The sequence below is a fragment of the Symphalangus syndactylus genome, chromosome 1, assembly GCF_028878055.3.
Source record: "Symphalangus syndactylus isolate Jambi chromosome 1, NHGRI_mSymSyn1-v2.1_pri, whole genome shotgun sequence".
NCBI lineage: Eukaryota > Metazoa > Chordata > Mammalia > Primates > Hylobatidae > Symphalangus > Symphalangus syndactylus.
In genome coordinates, this window is record NC_072423.2 from 142,276,180 (window position 1) to 142,298,005 (window position 21,826).

General features: G+C 44.3%; 1 protein-coding gene and 1 long non-coding RNA gene across 9 annotated transcripts in view; one reads left to right on the forward strand and one right to left on the reverse strand.

The window, feature by feature from the left end:
• Positions 1-4,810: 4,810 nt before the first annotated feature.
• Positions 4,811-9,988, reverse strand: LOC134732192 (uncharacterized). The gene is made up of 3 exons (XR_010115100.1): positions 9,820-9,988; positions 6,039-6,261; positions 4,811-4,903 (listed from the first exon to the last, which is right to left on the reverse strand). It is a non-coding gene; the product is annotated as an uncharacterized lncRNA (long non-coding RNA).
• Positions 9,989-18,915: 8,927 nt separating this feature from the next.
• Positions 18,916-21,826, forward strand: part of PSD3 (pleckstrin and Sec7 domain containing 3) — a 555,378-nt gene continuing 552,467 nt past the window's right edge. For all 8 annotated transcript variants that reach the window (XM_055286530.2, XM_055286538.2, XM_055286547.2 and 5 more), the window contains exon 1: positions 18,916-19,515. In XM_055286530.2, the coding sequence (XP_055142505.2) occupies positions 19,192-19,515 (324 nt within the window). In that variant the 5' untranslated portion in view covers positions 18,916-19,191. The remainder of the gene's footprint in view (positions 19,516-21,826) is intronic.

Below are 21,826 nucleotides of genomic sequence, written 5' to 3' on the forward strand. Positions count from 1 at the left end.
TGTCCCAGGGGAGCTGCCACCTTGGACCACATAGACAGGACTGTGGTCCCAGACCACCAGAGCCAAGCCTCCTGTAGGAGGTCATCAGGCCAAATCTCATTGTGCACATCTCCCTTTGCCTCAACCACGGAAGAGGTCCCAGCATCCCATCACCCACTGTCAACAGAGCTCTCACTCTCACACATCTCTGTTTACTCCTCTTCCACCAAGTTCTCCTTCTCTTCCACCATAAAATGTTTCCATCTGACAGCCTCCCCTTGTAACTTTCTCTTCATCTCCATTCTGAAATGCGGTGGTTTTCTGAAACCACTTCTCCCATGGCCACCAAAGGCTGTTTTATTTCCCATACTCCAGGTAACCATGTAAGGTGGGTGCTTTCCTTGCTTTCCTCTGTCACCGCCAGACCATTGTTCCCCTTTTCCTGTGGAAACTTTGCCCTTTCAGGTTTGCGTGACTTGGATACAGCATCTCCTTTGTTACCACCATCTCCCCACCACTCCTCTTCATTCACTGATGATTTTAGTTTCTGGTTCCCTGTCTTCCTCTCCACCCCAAATTCTGTCATCACTCTTTGTAACCTCAGCATTCCCAGGAAAGCCCATTTCAGTCCCCTGGCATCTCAGTTTCTTCACCTCCTTATCTCAAGGGATCTTTTATTTCTGTCTGCTTCAGTCACCCACTCCAATTGTTGCCCCCTGGACCATTGTACAACCTCTAAAATCTTGAAGGCCAACGTCAAGCCCTTGGGCCATTCCATAACCTTCTAGTTTATTTGTTCAAGTATCCCTACTGGAAAAGTCCTTCAGTTTCTTCATGGCCTCCACTCCATCCATTCTCTCACTTTCTCACTGTTCATCAATATCCTCATAAATGCCTCCTTTCTTGCCTAGTTTCAATTCCATGTTCCACCATTCTAGCTACTTTTTACAAAGACCATAAATTCCTTTATCTTCCATACCTTCATGGATAAACTCAGCCTTCTGCTTTCTCTGTGCATGAGCACAACAGCAGAAAGTTATATTATTTCTTTCATTCCAAATTAATGACTTCAGACTTCAAATGAGCTCTCAATTGCTTGTCGGTGGTCTTCTACTTCTCTGGTAAGCTCAACTTCCAGTTCTCCTGCAGAATCAATCTCCCTCTCTTTACTCAATCAGTCTTGGCATAGACACACATTCTAGTATCTCCCTCCCCAAACCCCTTAAGCTATCACCAGTCAAAGCAGAACTTCTCTAAAGGATTGTCTGCCTATGATCCTTCTATTCCTTGGTTTCTTATTCATTCCTCAACCGACTCCAAGCTGTTTTGTGCCAAAATTGTATTTCTCAACCCAATGTACTCCAGGATGTCAAATCCAACAGTGAGTTTTCTAGTCAGTGACTGTGGTAGGCTGCATAACGCCCCTTGCCCCGAGAGGTTCCCGTCATACTGTCCTCTGCTGTGAATATTCACGTTACATAGCCCACCTTGCAGACAGGTCTGAATCAGAGACTCCACACATGCTAGTCCCTCTGCCTGGAATGCACAGTCCATGTTCCACCTTGTAATCTTATTAGGGAAGTCCTCCTTGATCCCTAGTGAAGTGCCTTTCCCCTGTGATTCTCTGTTACAGCATCTGCTTCATGACACTTCTCACAATGGATTGGTAGGAATTGGTTTGTTTTTTAATTATATTATTTTCTCCCTTAGTGACTCGATGGAAAGCTATACAAGACCTGGAGACATAACTCTTTTACTCACCAACATTAACCTGACACTTAGCAAAGTTCAAGGCATGTAATATAGATGCTTAATAAATATTTGCTGATGTTCGTTATTGAGAGGGAGGTGGCTGAAATGGCAAAGTGTTATTAGAGGCACACAAAGCTAGAAAGTGAGAGGCCAGATTGTGGGGAGTACCGAATGTGATAGTGGAGAGTTCACACTTAATGGATATAGAGAAACATGAAATATTTTGAGCCAAAAAAGCCAAATTGCTTGTGTCTGTGTTATGGACAAATATCCCTAGCAACAATATAAGGGATAGATTACATTAGAAAGAAATTGGAGATGGCTGGGCATGGTGGCTCATACCCGTAATCCCAGCAGTTTGGGAGGCTGAGGAAGGTGGATCACTTGAGGTCAAGAGTTTGAGACCAACCTGGCCAACATGGTGAAACCCTGTCTCTACCGAAAATACAAAAATTAGCTGGGCATGGAGGTGCACACCTGTAATCCCAGCCACTCAGGAGGCTGAGGCAGGAGAGTCGCTTGAGCCTGGGAGGAGGAGGTTCCAGTGAGCCAAGATCGCACCACTGCACTCCAGCCTCGGTGACAGAGTAAGGGAGACTTTGTCTCAAAAATAAACAAGGAAAAAAAAAAAACTGGAGGCAAGTCTCTGGAAAGATAACATGATTCAGCAGATATATATATTTTGAGAAGGCAAAAGGATTATATAAAAGTGTAGTTGCACTAAGTTATATATAGTAATATTTTATTAAGAATTAACATTATTAGACTTCATTTAATAATTCAGCCTTAGGTTTGTTGTGTCCAGATTGTTATAGCTTTGGAATGAATGTCCCAGGTTATCACAAGATATGTTTTTTTCCCACAAGCTATAAAGCATTTATAGTTTGTGGTCTGGGGGCTAATCAGGCCTAAAAGCGTCTCTGCACAGTAACTGGAAAAAGCCTCCCATATTCAACTGACTATTTTTAAACACAAACAACCATTCACTCCTTCCAAATCTGATTGCTGTAAACTTGGTGAGCAAGCCCTCTTCTCAGGTCGTGTGTGTGCCGGCTTTGAGTTCTGAAGCCTGGTGCCTTCAAACTATCTGGATTGAAATAGTGCCTGGAAAATGTGATTAAAGTAGTGGATGAGGTTTGAAAAGTTACAAAATAGCCATACAGGTTTTAAAGATGGGTTTAACACAAACCAAACAAAAACTAATTCTACCCAAAATACTCGGGAAAAAAAGAAAGAGGCAAAGAACAATTTTACTCTGAACACCAGGAGAAATATGCAATGGAGAAAGAAAGGTGTTGACTTAATGCCAAGAAACCTTCTTTAAAGCAAAGGGCTTTAGAGAGACGTTTTTTCAGATGCTGTCTCTAAATCCAAACATTTTCAGTGGTGCGAACACAGTGGATGTGTTTGGTTCCATGTCAGTAATGCATGAAGAGATAACAGGGGTGAAAGTGGGTCCGCTACCTGCTGAAATGCCATTGCAACTCAGGTATCTGCTTCAGGGGCTCTGCAGGTGGGGGGCCTTCCTGATTGTCACCCAGCACAACTGTCACCCACCCTCAATTGGCATCCCCAACACAGTAGAAACTCAGAGAAAATGTGGGGAAACAAAATGGAAACTACTGTGAAAGGCAGCTGAATTTCATTAACTTCAGTTTTCACTGTTAGTACAGAAGGTTTTATATTAATCCCCAGGTAGTTCTAGGACTGGACTGATTTGTCTTGAAGAAACAGTGCAGGCTGAGTGTGATGGCTCACACCTGTAATCTCAGCACTTTGAGAGGCTGAAGCAGGATTGCTTGAGCCCAGGAGGTCCAGGCTAGCCTGGGCAACACAGAAAGACTCCTTCTCTACCAAGAAATTAAAAAAAAAAATTAGCTGGATGTAGTGGCACATACCCATGGTCCTAGCTACTTTGGAAACTGAGGTAGAAGGATTGCTTGAGCCTGGCAGGTTGAGGCTACAGTGAGCCATGATCATGCCACTGCACTCCAGCCTGGACAACAGAGCAAGACCGTGCCTCAAAACAAAATAAACAAACAAAAAGAAATAGTGTAATGAAAAGAAAGGAAATAAAAAATTCAAGTAAAAGAAACTTGACAGATTAAAGCCAATAGGCATTCACAATGTGTTTAAGTGATTTTTTGCCAGTATTTTAAAAATGTATTAATGACATACATCTGTCACGTACTTGAACCTCTTGAATTAAGACTACAGAATGGAAGATACAGATAGTGACGAGCCAAGGAAAGGGGTCCTCATCTGGGTATCAGGGGACTCGAATGCTAGCCAAAGCTCTGCGTCTTACTAACCCTCCAACCTTGAACAGGTAGCTTCACTTCTCTGACAATTATTCTCATCTTAGACTAGAATGTGGCTTTCACTTTAGAAAGGAGGACCAACATCTCAGGGACTGGCAAAGACGGAGTCTGTAGATGTAGATGTGTTGGAGTGGAGAAGGCTGGCCCCCAGCTTGGATGTCACCCTTTCTACAGGGGAGGTGGTGAGTTCATCTGTGGAGAGGAAGAAGCGGTAGCCTGTGTGAAGAGGAGCTGGGGAAGGGTGTCTTTGGCAAGCGCATGGGGGATCAGGAAAAGCTGGGGAAACCACAGTGGCGTTTACAGGCACAGACTTGTAGTGAGCTCACTCATGGCCCCTCATGGTCCTAGCATTCCCCAGTTTGTGGAGTAAGAACATGGAAATCCTGGGGCAGTGGGAGGGCAAGAGGGAGTGAGGACCAATAAAAGGTCCTGGCCAGGCCTGGGGGCTCACGCCTGTAATCCCAGCACCTCGGGAGGCCCAAGCAGGGGAATTGCTTGAGACCAGGAGTTCGAGACCAGCCTAGGCAATAGAGAGAGACTCTGTCTCTACAAAAAAACTTCTTTAAAAAAATGAACTGGGTGTGCTGGCACACGTCTGTGGTCTCAACTACTCAGGAGGCTGAGGTGGGGGGTCGCTTGAGCCCAGGAGTTCAAGGCTACAGTGAGTGGTGATTGCTCTGCTGCACTCCAGCCTGGGCAACGGAGTGAGATGCTGTCTCAAAAAAAAAAAAAAAAAAAAAAAAAAAAAAAAAAAAAATGCCTGTGCTTAAAGGTCTTGAAGAAACATCCCAGAGTACTTCCTTCCTGAAGATTTGTGGTTCATGTTAGCATACTAAAGCCTCCAACAAATCCTGCAGTAGAGAAACAGGGTTAACTATTTACATCACCATTCTAGAACTTGCTTGACTAAAGAAACTTTTTTTAAAAGATATGTTTGTTAAAATTTCGCTGAACATAATAGATACAACATCATTCTAGGGTATAAAATTCAAGCTCCCTGAGAAGGTATATAATGCCTCTAGGATCAGGCTCCTGCCACTGTCTGCTTCAAACTTTATGATTAGTTGCTACTGACCCAAACCTCCTGGGGGCTCATCTGCCCACCCCTGCTCACCCACCACCCCTGAAGTCTGCATGCCCCAGCCTGCCCTGCAGATTACATGCCTCATGGTTTCTTCGTGTGTGTGTTTTGCTCATGCAAAACCTACGTGCTCCCTCGCCTCCTCTTTAACTGCCCAATTCCTAATTATCCTTTAAGATTCATGTTACTCAGAATTACCCTAAAGGGCATGTTGTCATGGATATTTTGTGACCTTGAGTCAAGCCATTTGTTCAGAAAAATAACTCCCTTGTACGTAGTAACCTCCATTCTATAAATTGCTTTCTTACGTACTGTCTCGCCTAGTTCTTGCTTCCATTCTGTAAAGCGGACTGTATTATCATCATCATTTTATTAGTGAGAAAATGAGCATTAGAGAGTCCAAGTGACTTTCCTAAGATCACCCGCTCAGGAAATGGCAGAGGCAGGCCGTCCTCAATTTCAAGCCAAGCCCTGCCCATTCAGTGGGTTTGTGACTCACGAGGCATAGAAGAACTCAAAACATTTGAGCAGCTTCTTTTAAACAAATAAGCTAACCGTTTCTCCCTCCCATCTCTTCCTCTGTCATTGTCACTGCCAGCACTGTCACATCTGCCTCTCAGATGGGGCTGTGGTGACCAGGAAGAAGAGCGTCTGGAGTTAATGAGAAATCATTTGTAACCCCTGCACACGTCTCTTCTCACAGCTGCTGCTCTTCCCAATTTTCTGCTTGGATGACTTTTTTAAAGCATGTTAACTGTTTTTTTCCTATTGCGGAATGGAAAACAAACAGCACAGTCACATGTGTGTACACACACAAGTATATTTCCTTTAGATGCAAATATTTGCTATAACAAGGAGCTAGAAGGGATGAAGCTTGTTTTTAAAAACACTGTTACATTATTTACCGTATTTCTAAAGTAGAAAATGACCAAAGATGAATTCTCCGACTGTAATTGTGAATGAGCTCGGTAAACCAGGGCCTCTGCAGGTCTTCGTCATGAGCTGCCTGCATTCTTGACTTCTGTTGAGTTCCTAGAGGATGTTGAGTGCTGCTAAGCTTGCCCTTGGCCTGCCCGTGGCCCATTCTCTCCTCCTTCCACCACCACCCATCTGCAGGAGCTGCTGGACCTGGCAGTGTAGAAGGAAGCAGCCTCAGAAAACCACTTGAAGCAAGATATTAGGGATAGAGGGTTTTCTCCTCCAAGAGTAGCTAATATTTTAAAGGAGAATTCAGTCGTACCCCCCAAGGCAATGCTTAACCCAGAAAAATTAATCTGTAAGGGTAGAACTCTTGGTTCTATGGCACTCTGATGGGTGCATTTGCATCTTATGGAAGGACCCTTTCCTCTCCTACTTACACAGCTTTTTCACTAGAGGGGAAGGAAGACACGTTGAAAAACAAGCTCAACTGCATGTATGTGCTCAAGAGAATAAGCAGTCATTTGCCATCAAGAAGACCTAAAGAAAAGCCTTATGCTTCAAACAGTTGCTTTTTTATTTTTGTGTGTGTGTTTTGAGACAGAGTCTCCTCTGTCATCCAGGCTGGATTGCAGTGGCACAATTACAGCTCACTGCAGCCTGGAATTTCCAGGCTCAAGCAATCCTCTCATCTCAGCTTCCTGAATAGCTGGGAATATAGGCATGCTCCACCACACGTGAGTAATGCTGATTTTTGTTTTGTTTTGTTTTGTTTTTGTAGAGATGGGGTTTTATCATGTTGGCCAGCCAGGCTGGTCTCAAACTCCTGGACTCAAGTGATCCATCTACACTGGCCTCCCAGAGTGTGGGGATGATAGATATGAACCACTGTGCCCGGCCATGGTTGTACTTTTAATTGTTGCTTTCCTCCCACTATGTGTCACACTTCATCTACTTGGTGCGACTTTTTAAGATAAATCAGGCCATTCTTCCACTATTGCGAGATTTGCTTCTGAAAGGCATAGAGCATGTGAGCTGTGCACATGTGCTCCTATCCCACTCTTACCCTGCCAAGGTTGTCCATACCTCCAGTTCTGCCAGGCAGAGGTGAACCAGATCATGGGCCCACTCAGCGTGACTGCATCCCCACCCAGCCTGAATGACCCACCCTGGGCATGGATGGCACTGAGGGCCCTTCCAGTGGAGTAGCAGGACTTCAGAGCCCCAGGTTGGAGTTAGGATAAAAAAGGTTCCAGAACTGGCATTGCCTCTTGTTACTGACCTTGGGCAAGTTGCTTCAGCTCTCAGGCCTCAGTTACTTCATCGCTGTAGCCCAGGGAGGAATAAATCGAGTAGCCAATGGGAACTGCTTGTCTCACAGGGGCACTAGATACAACTGCAGCCATTACCACGGTCAACAGACATGAGCTGACTACTTAGAATATGTGCTCTTAGAAGTAATTCCTATTCATCTAATCAAGGTTTTGTAAAGGCTGCTTCCGGTAAATGCACAACACTGTGAGGATGACCTCACTGAGGAGCAATGAGAGGTTAAGGGGAGGAGGTACAGCCCCTGGCTCCTGCCTGGGTGGCTTAGAGCACAGCCACCCCACACCTCACTCCTCACACTCAAATGGCATCTACTGCAGCTTCCCACTCACTTCATGGTGTGGAACCTGAGCCCTGTCTGGCTAAAGGACCCTGTCTCTCACTGCCCAGCACTCTTTAGCTTAAAGGGCTTCAGAAACCATGAATAAGAGAACCGGCTGTCTGGGCTTGACACAGAACAGAGCATTCAAACTCCCCGTGGCTCAGTACTCTTGTCTGTTTGGGCAGTCTTTCCGTTTACTTCAAAAGCATTCTGCCTGTGTGATCAGCTGCCAGGGTAGGCACATATCGACCTAAAATACAAAGAAGTGCTCAGAACGTGCCAATGTGTGCATGGGATGGGGGTGGGTGCTGGAAGGGAAATAGAAACAGGATGGAAATGAAAGCCTCTTTCTAATTAGAATGTTTCCCAAGCTTTCCCATCTGGTTCTTCCAGAACTAATAATCACAAGGGGAAATATCTGACACGGTGTCATCTCCTGAAGAAATGAACTGGGCTTGCTTTTCAGGGAGAGGCAAAAAATGGTCACCAGGGACTCAGTTTGGAAAAAGCACCAGTTTAAGAGGTTGAGGGGATGACGGGCCCTGGTTCTTGGACAGGAGGTGAAAATGATTTCTTCTTTTCTTACCCTCTCCAAATCTCAGGTCTTTATCTTTAAAATAGAGTTATCTCCTAAATATACTAATTAGGAAGCAGCCTGGCATCATGGAAACGGCATGGACTTTAGAGCTGAACGACCTGGGCCCACATCCATTCCATTGCTGTCACTTCGGGGAAAGAGTTTCACTTCTGCAGACTTGTGTCCATGTCTTTGAGACAGAGATTCTAATATTTACTTTGTTCTAAAGACAAGAAGTGACGAATGTAAAATGTTGAAATCTTCACCTCTCCAGGGGGTGATATTAGGATATGGAGCCTTTGGGAAGTGATGGGTCATGCGGGTAGAGCACTCATGAATGAGATTAGTTCCCTTATAAAACAGACTCCAGAGAAACCTTCCACCCCTTCCACCCAGTGAGGTTGGAGTAAGAAGACCACTGTCTGAGAGGAAGCAGCCCTCACCAGACCTCAAATCTGCTGAGACCTTAATCTTGGACTTCCCAGCCCCTAGAACTGTGAGAAATCAATTTCTGTTGTTTGTAAGTCACCAGGTCTATATTATTTTGTTATGTAGCAACCTGAATGGACTAAGACAGTAGCTATAATCATCATCATCATTGCCAATACCAATATTACCGGAAGCTCACATGGACAAAAATTTGCTTATATTAGTGGAAAAAAACTAAAGCTCTGACTCTGAAGATGTATTTCTAACCAGTAGATAGAATATCCTAGAACATCTTGAAGCTTTATTTGTTAAAGCATGAGTAGGGATGGTCAGTGCCAGTTCTTACCATTGCTGTGATTCTCCTAGGTCATCTCTCAGCTCAATCACCCCATCTATGCCCTTGACACACACTCCCTTAATACGCTCATGCCTCCCTAGCTATTCAGGTTTCAGTTCTGCCAAACTCTCCCTCAGTCCTGTGTCGCATTCCAGCTGTACCTTGTCTCTCATTTTTTCTTGACTTAAGAATGCAGGTCATTTTCCAAACACAATTCTTACAGCAGGAAATGGCTAAGATTACCACATTTTTTTTTTCCTATCAGCTGTGAATGCCCACCAGGTCACAACAAAATTGGGCACAGTGACTCCAAAGAGCTCTGCAAATAAATGCAAAGGACAGACAGTGGTGGACTCCACCATCTGGGAGAATGAATGAGAATTGGGAGGCAGGTTGTGCCTCCTTTGATCTGAAACTCTGAATGGAATATTTCCAGGAATCCTTGGGATTTCCTGGGTCTTTAGCCTCTAACCCTTGTTCTCTGGAATCATCATTCCTTTGAGATCACTGGTTTTCTTCAATTCAATCAATGATCTTGATAAAGTACCATTTTTATACAATCTTTAATCACATAAGTTCTTAAAAACATTAGGGAAACAACATTAGAGACGGTAAAGCTCCCTGATGAGCCAAGGGAGCTTGTGTGGGAGTGGGTGGATCTTTCTTGGGAACATGGGCTTTGGGGCCAGGAAGTACAGTCAGGCTGGACATGCTTTTTACATTAAGTCCACCGGTCATAGAGAGGAGAGGAAAGAGCCAGACCTGTATACCCACCTCAACCACTGTTCTCCCTAATGACGTCACCTTCTGCAAGCCTCTCAATCTCCCCCATTCTCTCTTTCTGCATTTCCAAGAAGGGGATCCTGCTGCCTACTTCTTAAGGTTGTCGTGAGGTTTAAGCGAGAGAAGTTGGTGCTCTGGTGTCTCCCCCTCCTGACAACACTGTGCGCACACCCCTTGTCACCATTGTTAGGATTCTAGAATGTTCTTTTCTCTGTAGAAGTGATGAGAAGAAATCACTAGCACAAATAAAGTATACTTTTAATGACCTGTTGTTTGCATTCATAGTTTATGAATCTTGAAGGTCTGTGGTGCTAGCAAAAAAATAGGGCCTCAACTTAGCATTATTTCAGAGCAAGAAACCTTGAGACTTCAGAGAAATCGCAAACAATGATTAGTTTAGAATTACTGTTAGTAATAATAATATTATTATAACAACATTCATCACAATTCAAGGATGTAACATACACAGTCATGTGTTGCTTCATAACAGGAATATGTTCTGAGAAATGCATCCTCAGGTAATTTTGTCATTGTCAAACATCACAGAGTGCACTTTTGGACACCTAGATGGTATAGCCTACACCTAGGCTTTCTGGTCTAGCTTACTGCTCCCAGAGTACAAACCTGTGCACCATATTGCTCTACTGAATACTATTGGCAATGATAATACAATGATCAGCATTTGTGTATCTAAGCATATCTAAACGTGAAAAAAGTACAGTAAACATACAGTATAAAAGATAAAATATGGTCCACCTGGCCGGGTGTGGTGGCCCATGCCTGTAATCCCAGCACTTTGGGAAGCCGAGGTGAGTGGATCACTTGAGGTCAGAAGTTTGAGACCAGCCTGATCAATATGGTGAAACCTTGTCTTTACTAAAAATACAAAATTAGCCAGGCGTGGTGTCACACACCTGTAATCTCAGCTACTTGGGAAGCTGAGGCGGGAGAATCACTTGTACCTGGGAGGCAGAGGTTGCAGTGAGCTGAGATCACACCATTGCGCTCCAGCCCAGGCAACAAGAGCAAAACTCTGTCTCAAAAAAAAAAAAAAAAAGACAAGAAAAGAAGAAAAGGTCCACCTATATAGGGCACTTACCCTGAATGGAGCTTTAAGGACAGGAAGTTGCTCTGGGCGAGTGAGTGAGTGAGTGGTGAGTGACTGTGAAGGCCTAGGACATTTCTGTACACTACTGTAGGCTTTATCAACATAGTTCGCTTATGCTCCAACAAATTCATTCTTAAAATATTTTTCCTTCTCCAATAATAAATTAACCTTAGCTTACTGTAATAGGTTTACTTATAAACTCTTTTATTCTTTTAAGCTGTTGTCTCTTTTGTAGTAGCACTTAGCTTAAAACACAGTTTCCAGCTGTAGAAAAATATTTTCTTTCTTTATATCCTTATTCTCTAATAAAGCTTTTATCTGTTAACATTTTTTTCTTACTTTTTGAACTTTTTCGTCAAAGACAAGGGCACAAATACATACAACTGCCTAGGCCTGCACAGGGTCAGGATCATCAATGTCACTGTATCCCTGCTCCAAATCCTGTCCCACTAGAAGGTGTTTAGGGCTAATAAAAGCATGGAGCAGTCCTCTCCTAGGTAGCAATGCCTTCTTGTGGAATACCTCCTGAAGGACCTGCCTGAGGCTGTTTTACAGAAATTTTTTTTTTTTTTTTTTTTTGGAGAGGGAGTCTCACTCTCACCCAGGCTGGAGTGCAGTGGTGCAATCTCAGCTCGCTGCAGCCACCACCACCTGGGTTCAAGCGATTCTTCTGCCTCAGCCTCCTGAGTAGCTGGGATTACAGGTGCCTGCCACCACACCTGGCTAATTTTTGTATTTTTAGTAGAGATGGGATTTCACCATGTTGGCCAGGCTGGCCTCAAATGATCCGCCTACCTCGGCCTACCAAAGTGCTGAGATTACAGGCGTGAGCCACTGTGCCCGGCCAACTTTTTTTACAGGTAGAAGGAGTACACTCTAAAATCATGATAAAATAGTAAATACATAAACCATTAACATAGTTGTTTGTTATCAAGCATTACGTACTATAGTACGTATTATGAAGTATTATGTACTATACATAATTGCATACAATTGTATGCGCCTGGCAGCATAGTGGTTTGTTTACATCAGCATCATCAGTGATGCGCTGTGCTATGACATGACCACGTCACTAGATGACAGGAAGTTTTCAGCTCCATTTTAATCTTATGGGACCACCCATCACTAGCCGAAATGTCAAGTAGTGTGTGATCTTATATCAGTTTTATGTTTACAAAGTATTCCTACATAGATATCTCATTTGACCTGCAAAACAATTCCATAAGTAGGAAGGGCAGAAATTTACTTTGTTGTCTTAAAACAATGTCCACCAAGGTTCAAATTTGCTGTGAGTCACAGCTAATGATTAGTTACTCCAGAACTCAGACCCATTTCCCCTGACCCCAAATCCCTTGCTGACCCTCCTACATCCCGATTAATTCCTGAGCTCTTAGGTGCTTTCCCATCAGACAGAAAGCATGAAAACATGCATGTAATTACCTGTTGCAGGTTAAAAAAATTATACATTTCATGAAACAACTCAAATTGTCCTGTTGGGTGAACAAGTTTTCTCCAGGATAACATGTGGGTCTAAGTTCTAAAAGTAACTAACATTTATTTTACAGAACCGATTAGGTAGCAGGCACTATGCTAAGGAAGCCTTTTGCACCTACACTTAATCTTCACAACAGCCCTTGAAAGTAGCTATTTTTTTTTTAACTTTTTTAAGTTCAGGAGTACACGTGCAGGTTTGTTATATAGATAAACTTGTGTCCTGGGGGTTTGTTGTACAGATTATTTTGTCACACAGTGTTAAGTCTATACCCAATAGTTATTTTTCCTGATCCTCTCCCTCCTGCCACTCTCCACTCTCCAACAGGCCCCAGTGTGTGTTGTTCCCCTCTATGTGCCCATGTGTTCTCATCACTTAGCTTCTACTTTCGAGTGCGAATGTGCAGTATTTGGTTTTCTGTTCTTGTGTTGGTGTATGGACACTTTTCAAAAGAAGACACACATGTGGCCAACAACTATATGAAAAAAGCTCAACATCATTGATCATTAGAGAAATGCAAATCAAAGCCACAATAAGATACCATCTCACGTGAGTCAGAATGGCTATTATTAAAAAGGAAGTACTTATTGTTACTTCATCTTAGAGAAGAGGACCTGATTGTCAAAAAGGCCAAGTAAATTGTTGATATGGTTTTACTATGTCCCCACCCAAATCTCATCTTGAATTGTAGTTCCCATAATCCCCCACGTGTCACAGGAGGGACCCAATGGGAAGTAACTGAATCATGGAGGTGTTTACCCTCATGCTGCTCTCGTGATGTTGAGTTCTCACACGATCTGATGGTTTTATAAGAGGCCTTTCCCCTCTTTGCTCAAACTTCTCCTTGCTGCCACCATGTGAAGGACATGTTTGCTTCTCCTTCTGCCATGACTGTCAGTTTCATGAGGCCTCCCCAGCCCTCTAGAACTGTGAGTCAATTAAACCTCTTTCCTTTATAAATTACTCAGTGTCTAGTATGTCTTTATCAGGTGCGTGAGAACAGACTAATACACTTGCCTATAGTCACAAGGCCACACAGTGGAAGTAGGGCTGAGAAATGTCTGTGTGGCACCAAAATCTATGCTCTCAAATCACTCTGCTGTTTACTCATGTTTCTCTGGCACTTTCCCCCACATCTCATGCAGAACTCCCATCCCCTAAATGTGCCTCCTAATACTTAAGGGTGTCCCAAGGAAATGCATTACATGAATCCTCCAAGTCAGCCCTCCTGTCAGCTCTCAAGTGTCATCCACCATTTCTTTACCCTTCTCCTATTTCAGCCCGCACAACCCAGAAATGAAATTTTGGGCAGTAATCCCTACGTGTAGAGCTTGCAAATAAAAAGAAGAGAGAAGTATCCTGGACACGCTACCAGCACCACCATGATTTCCTTGGTACTTTACTTCATTTGGTTTAGAATTTGGACGTTTGAAATGGAAAGAGGTGAAGGAGTGAAACTTCTCATCTGACAGCTCTTTAAAGCCCCTGCCTACCTGGGGCAGTTGTGCCTTCCCTGAGCTTCACATTCCTTAACTGCAACGTAGAAATGATGCCACCTGCTTCACAGGATTGTGCTGTGCCTTGAATGAAATACACTATGCAAAGCCCCTGACGTCGTGGTTGGTACCCTCAGAAGCTACAATAAAATGATGGTTTCTTCTCACCCAAATTTCTGTTCCATAAGAAGACATAGCTTCCCATGTTCTTGGCAGTTAATCAGTCAACACACAGTACTGTTTGTTGAGTAATTACAATGTTCAGACAAGTTCTTGTATAGAAGAGTGTGAAAATTAACTATAGAAGACTAGACATCTCTTATGTAAAATGTTTTATGAACATTAATGTAATGCAATCAACATACAATTACAGTTAGACATAATATAGTTTTGTCAAAATTTTCTTTGTACTGGTGTTTGTGATAAAAAGGATTATAGCAGCCTGTGCCTGGCCGAAACAGATTTGAGCACATTTCTAAATAAGATGTAGATTGAGTCACTTGCCAGTTATCTGGAAATGTGGGCAAAACCTCCTTAACCTTTGGTGAAAAAACTGTGTGAAGATGTTTAACAAGGAAAACTATCATGAGGCTCCAACTGGTCAACCTGGCATCCTGAGAATTTCCAAGGATTCAGCCTGGCCAGCCATGGTCAGCCAGGGCCAGTGGCCCCTGATGCCCCAGGGGTGCTGCCCATGTGCGGGGATGCGTGTCACCCAGGCTTGACACGACGCTGCATGCAGAGCAAGGAAGTTCTAGACCACATGCTCACTTTGTTTTGGAGGATGATTTCCTGGTTCCCTTTTAGTGAAGTTATTTCACATTGATGGAGACTAGAGCTTTCTCACACCTGCCTTCTTTCCTCCTCAAGTACAAGGTCAGCATGACTCAGAAAGATTCCTTTCCCTCTAAGAGGTACTGAGCCTATAGAAATATACTGAATGTGAGTGACTCAACTGAATTTTAAGGTGACTTCTTTTCTTCTTCCTTTTGTCTCATTTTTTATTTATTATACTTTTCAATTGCCTATTACAATTTGCTAAAAAGAAATGATCTCCGTTTTTAAAAAGCACTACCACGTTCTCACAAGTTAAAATTTTAGATTTTTTTTTCTTCCCTCTAATTAAGTTGGGCTAAATTATTTTTTTAAACAACAACAACAACAACAAAAAGCCCTTTCAGCCTGATTTGTTACCTGGATTTTTTTTTTAATCTTATTTCTTCTTTATCTCTTCTTTTACGTTTTTCTTTTTTGTTAATTTTTTCTTTCTTTTTCTTCCTTTCTTTCCTTCTTTGTTTCTCTGTTCCTTTTTCTTTCTTCCCTCCTTCCTCTCTTTTTCCTTTTCCCCTCCTTCCTTCTTCCTTCCCTCCCTCCCTCCTTGCTTCCTTCTTTCCTTCCTTCCTTTCTTCCTTCCTTCCTTCTTTCTTTTCTCTCTCTCTCTCTTTCTTTGATGCTAAGTGTCTTCTGCACAGCTGCAACATAATATAGCTTTCTTTTCATTTTATGGGGCAATACCAACTTTCTTTCATGCTGCTCTAAGAAAATACCATAGACTGGGTGATTGATAAAGAAGTGAAATTTGGTTTCTCACAGTTCTGGGGACTGGGAAGTCCGAGATCAAGGCACCTGGTGCCTTGTCTTGTGAGGACTTTGTCCTCTGGAGGGGAGGAATACGGTGTCTTCATTGGGTGGAAGGCGGAAGGGCAACCTACTGCTCAACAGCTGTGTGAAACTTCTTTTATAAGGGTCTTAATCCCATTCATGAAGGAAGGCACCTTCAGGATCCAATTGCCTCTGAAAGGTCCCACCTGTTAATACTATCACATTGGCAGCACCAGAATTTTGAAGGAGACACAAACCATGACACCAAGTATTTTGATGTGGGACCTCTCCTAGAGAACCCATAAATGACCACAGGATTTAAAGTGCAAATTCATGAAAACATTAAAGTTGCTTACAACTGTTTGTTGTGCACTTTACCCTAGAGGTCTTAAAAGTATTTAGTAAAAATAATGCAAGCAAAGTAGATGAAAACTACACTTCAAAGCTTATTGGAGGCTTCATTTATAAACCAGTGTCTCACAGTTCAGTCACCAAATAACAAGAATAACTAACACAGAATTTAGGATTAAATTATGAAATGAATAGTGTTTTCATTTCAAATAGGAGGAAGGGGGCAGCCCAAAATCTCCTTAAGCTGATAAGCAACTTCAGCAAAGTCTCAGGAGACAAAATCAATGTACAAAGATCACAAGCATTCTTGTACACCAATCACAGACAAACAGAGAGCCAAATCATGAGTGAATTCCCATTCACAATCGCTTCAAAGAGAATAAAATACCTAGGAATCCAACTTACAAGGGATGTGAAGGACCTCTTCAAGGAGAACTACAAACCACTGCTCAATGAAATAAAAGAGGATACAAACAAATGGAAGAACATTCCATGCTCATGGGTTGGAAGAATCAATATCGTGAAAATGGCCATACTGCCCAAGGTAATTTATAGATTCAATGCCATCCCCATCAAGCTACATGTGACTTTCTTCACAGAATTGGAAAAAACTACTTTAAAGTTCATATGGAACCAAAAAAGAGCCCGCATCGCCAAGTCAATCCTAAGCCAAAAGACCGAAGCTGGAGGCATCATGCTACCTGACTTCAAACTATACTACAAGGCTACAGTAACCAAAACAGCATGGTACTGGTACCACAACAGAGACATAGATCAATGGATCAGAACAGAGCCCTCAGAAATACTGCCGCATATCTACAACGATCTGATCTTTGACAAACCTGACAAAAACAAGCAATGGGAAAAGGATTCCCTATTTAATAAATGGTGCTGGGAAAACTGGCTAGCCACATGTAGAAAGCTGAAACTGGATCCGTTCCTTACACCTTATACAAAAATTAATTCAAGATGGATTAAAGACTTAAATGCTAGACCAAAAACCATAAAAACCCTAGAAGAAAACCTAGGCAATACCATTCCGGACATAGGCATGGGCAAGGACTTCATGTCTAAAACACCAAAAGCAATGGCAACAAAAGCCAAAATTGACAAATGGGATGTAAATAAACTAAAGAGCTTCTGTACAGCAAAAGAAACTACCATCAGAGTGAACAGGCAACCTACAGAATGGGAGAAAATTTTCGCAACCTACTCATCTGACAAAGGGCTGATATCCAGAATCTACAATGAACTCAAAAAAATTTACAAGAAAAAAACAAATAACCCCATCAAAAAGTGGTTGAAGGACATGAACAGACACTTCTCAAAAGAAGACATTTATGCAGCCAAAAAACACATGAAAAAATGCTCATCGTCACTGGCCATCAGAGAAATGCAAGTCAAAACCACAATGAGATACCATCTCACACCAGTTAGAATGGCCATCATTAAAAAGTCAGGAAACAACAGGTGCTGGAGAGGATGTGGAGAAATAGGAACACTTTTACACTGTTGGTGGGACTGTAAACTAGTTCAACCATTGTGGAAGTCAGTGTGGCGATTCCTCAGGGATCTAGAACTAGAAATACCATTTGACCCAGCCATCCCATTACTGGGTATATACCCAAAGGACTATAAATCATGCTGCTATAAAGACACATGCACACGTATGTTTATTGCGGCACTATTCACAATAGCAAAGACTTGGAACCAATCCAAATGTCCAACAACGATAGACTGGATTAAGAAAATGTGGCACATATACACCATGGAATACTATGCAGTCATAAAAAATGATGAGTTCATGTCCTTTGTAGGGACGTGGATGAAACTGGAAACCATCATTCCCAGTAAACTATCGCAAGGACAAAAAACCAAACACCGCATGTTCTCACTCATAGGTGGGAATTGAACAATGAGAACACATGGACACGGGAAAGGGAACATCACACTCCGGGAACTATTGTGGGGTGGGGGGAGGGGGGAGGGACAGCATTAGGAGGTATACCTAATGCTAAATGACGAGTTAATGGGTGCAGCACACCAACATGGCACATGGATACATATGTAACAAACCTGCACATTGTGCACATGTGCACTAAAACTTAAAGCGTAATAATAAGAAAAAGAGAAAAAAAAAGATAACTTTATTAATCACAATGAGCACTGAAAAAGAGATTGAATGCAGAGCCACAGAGGTTATGAATATATTAAAAATCACTCTATGTATTAAAAAAGAGAAAGTGATTCCATTTAGATACACAAAGTTGAGAGGGGGCCGGCCGCAGTGGCTCACGCCTGGAATCCCAGCACTTTGGGAGGCTGAGCTGGGGCGGATTGATCACCTGAGGTCAGGAGTTCAAGACCAGCCTGGCCAACATGGCAAAACCCCGTCTCTACTAAAAAGTACAAAAATTAGGTGGGTGTGGTGGTGGGTGCCTGTAATCCTAGCTGTTCAGGGGGCTGAAGCAGGAGAATCACTAGAACTCGGGAGGGGGAAGTTGTATTGAGCTGAGATAACGCCACCGCACTCCAGTCTGAACAACAGAGCCAGACTCTGTCTCAACAAAAACAAAAACAAAGGTGAGAGGGGTTGTCTTGACTGTCCTCACTGTCACCCCTCACTTGTAGATTATTCTCCACTAATATGTTTTTGTGATTCTGTGATATAAATGCAAAGTCCAGCTCCATGGCCAAGATCATTATCTGACCCCCCTATTTTAAGACTCCCCCGGGTGCTGAAGACATGTTGTTTGCTTCCTCAGGCTGTCGGTGGAACCATGGGGCTGAGTCATGCCTGCCCACAGCTGCTGCTGTTCGCATCCCTGGGCACTGAGTCCTGAAACTCCACCCTGGCAGGGACCAGCCCGACTCCCCTGGAGGAAATGGCTGGGCAATTTCAGCAGCAGCAGATGAAAACTTCCTTCCTCTTCATCCAGCTGCGGGCTTCTCCAGCCTGCACTCTCCCCGCCCCGTCTCCAGCGGCAACCCCAGGGGGCCTGGAGGAGGGACACAGTTTCTCAAGTCCCAGGACAGGCTTCTTGGCAGGCTGGGACCTCAGGCGCACACAGGGCTCAGCTGCCCCTCCTTTGAGGCTGCTGCAGAAGGCAGGCCCTGAGACAGAGGAACCAGCTGCTTTCACTTGCTCTGCTGCAAAGGAAAAGAAGGAAGGGAGGAAAAAATCCCAGGATCCGGATGTAAGCAGGGGTGGTGATTGCAGATCCCCACATTACAGGCATTGCCAGGCCCCTGCCTCTAAGATACTGGGCTGGCTACAGCCCCTGGCATGGAAGCTTCCTAGCCCAACTCCCATCATGAGTGATGAAAGCAGCAGTCCCTCCATGGACTGGAAGCGCTGGCCAGTCACTTCTGCCACCCAGGATCTGTGGGGCATGGACCCCCGCTGCAGGGATGCCTTGGGACGCTCCCCTCCAAGGGCTGTCCTGGTCCACGCTGCAGATGGAGGGGAAAGGACTGTGCTGAGGAGAGGTGCCGAGACCTGCCAGATACTCCCCAGGAGCTGTAAGGAGGCCACAGGTACCACAGTGCAGGCGACAAGGGCGCGGCTCTACAGGTACTGTCCAGCTGTGCACACCAGCAAGGGCTGCCCAGCCCCGCCTGCCACTCTGCCTCTCAAGGTAAGAACTCGTGTGGCCTGAATCCCAGCAGAAGAAAGGGAGCCAGGGGACAGACATGCCACTCTGGCCCCCAATTTCTGGCGTTGGTTGTCTCCTCTGCTTAGAGGGGCCACACCTCAACAGCAGAGGTACCCACAAGCCGCAGCCTTCCCAGGCCTGGCATTGGCTCTGTCCTCTGCCACCTTCCAGGCCACTGGAAACATTTTGTTTGGAAGGAGGCAAGGATTAACTATTTCCCGAGATTTCTGCCAAAGATGGGAAAAGAAAAGTCGGCACACTTTATAGGGGAACACCAGAAGGAAGGATAATGGAGGTACCCAGACATTTATTGGGCCCTGTGATGTGCTAGGCATTTTCTCACATCCCATTACTCCTCTTAACCACTTTGAGAAATAGAGCTCTACAACTCCAGTTTCAGTTGAGGGGGTGGAGATGTGACTGGGCAAACATCCTCCCCACCCTTGCAAAAGCAACGCCTGTTCTCCAGAATGGGCATTGGGAACAATGGGGGAGGCTCCAGGGAGCTGTGGAGGTTTCTAGAACTGGAGCGCAGCCTTGGAACTCAGCCACACCCTACGGTCATCTGTGAACACCTGACTTTCTAGGGCTGTCATCTACCTTCCATCTCCCCAACACACCTAGACCACCACCACCAAATGGATGTGCAGCCTGGGACAGGAGTCTGCATTCCCCATCAGGAAGGGGAAGGCAGCCCTCTGTGGCCTCCAGGGTCTTTTCCAGCTTTGTGGGCTCCTGTTTCCAGCTCTATGGGCTCTGCCTCTGATCACGGCCTTGCCTGCCTATGTTGTTAGCATCTCACACTCCACACTTTTGGCCCAGCCTTCCCGTTGTGCTTGTGCCTGCAGCCCACCTCTCCACCCAGCTCAGGTGCACTGTTCTCAAAATGGGTGGACAAAACTTAAAATTTTGCATTCAGCTTTCTTTTCTCACAGTGTGGACATCTTGCTATCCTTTGCACGTGTGTGAGCATGAGGGTGGAGGTGATGAAGGGTGTGGAGGGTGGTGGGATGAGATGGAAAGAAGAGGGAGTCATTGGAGTGTTGAGGGTTAGCATGGAGAGGAATCTCAGGGAAGTCACAGAAGAAATGAATGAAATTCACAGCATCTGGCAGGGGCCTCCCATGGGCTTAGAGGGGGTACCACTTCATCTGAACACCATGCCCTCTCCTGCAGGCTTCTCATGGCACACTTCCTTCCCTTTTCTGTTTATAACAAGGGTCTGCATAGCCACAGTTAAGAAATGGGGAGAAAGTTCTCTCCAGAGTAGCACTCTTGGAGGAAGAGATGCTAGCATGCTTCCTTAAGAAATAGTTTACATTCCATCCTAGTTCTTGCATCTCTCATTTCCTACCGGGATTTAGAAAGAATGACATACTCCTGCATCAGAGCCCATCTCTGTATGCGGGGTCACACAGTCATTGTTTGTGTACTTCAGTGCTGGCCTGATGACTTGAAAACCCCATCTTTTCCCACTCTCCACTCCCACCTTCGGGGGATGAGCTGAAGCCTCAGAGCTGTTGCCATTTCTCTGGGGAGAGGCACTTTGGGAATTGGTCCAAGTGTGTGGATCTCACCCTTGTCCACCTAATTCAGAGGGCTGCAAATGGGCCCCCGACATCTGCTCGGTCTAAGTTAAAGGTTGGAGAATTCCTGGCTAAAAAGTTAGAAGCCCCAAGTCCAAGCCCTTATTCAGAGCAACCCACCAGAGCTCTCTGAGGCTCAGTTTTTCCATCATGAAAACATCAGTGACGTCCCCTGCTTCACATTGCAATGGAGATTTGCAGACTAAAGTGAAAGGGGCCCTCAGTAGTCCTAAGGGAGAAAAGAGGAGAAGCCAAATTAATGAGACACCAGGTAGGACCAGGGAACCCACGGAGTCAGAGATGGTCAGACAGTGTGATTCCCTCTGCCGTGGGGAGAGAGAGGAGTTGGGAAATTATCACCCTTAGATCCTGTGGGTGCTGTATGGCTATCACTAACCAGGGAGCCCCTGCCCAGGGTTGGTTGTTAGACAAAGAAGCACAATAGTTTTTCCATCTGTCCAGCGCTGGACAGATTAAGGTGCTATCTAGACTTGAAAGATGAGTGTGTGAGAATTACTCAATCCTTTCATGTTTTGGAATGTAGCTATAAGAGTTGTCACAAAGTATCAAAAAGCTGATTAAAATATAATATCTTCTTGACCACTGTGGATGCTAACACCTTCAATCCCCTACAGTGGAAGCTTTCAGTTGACGAACTTATGGAAAATGTGCTTAGTTAGGTTTACTAAAATGAAACGTTGGTTACG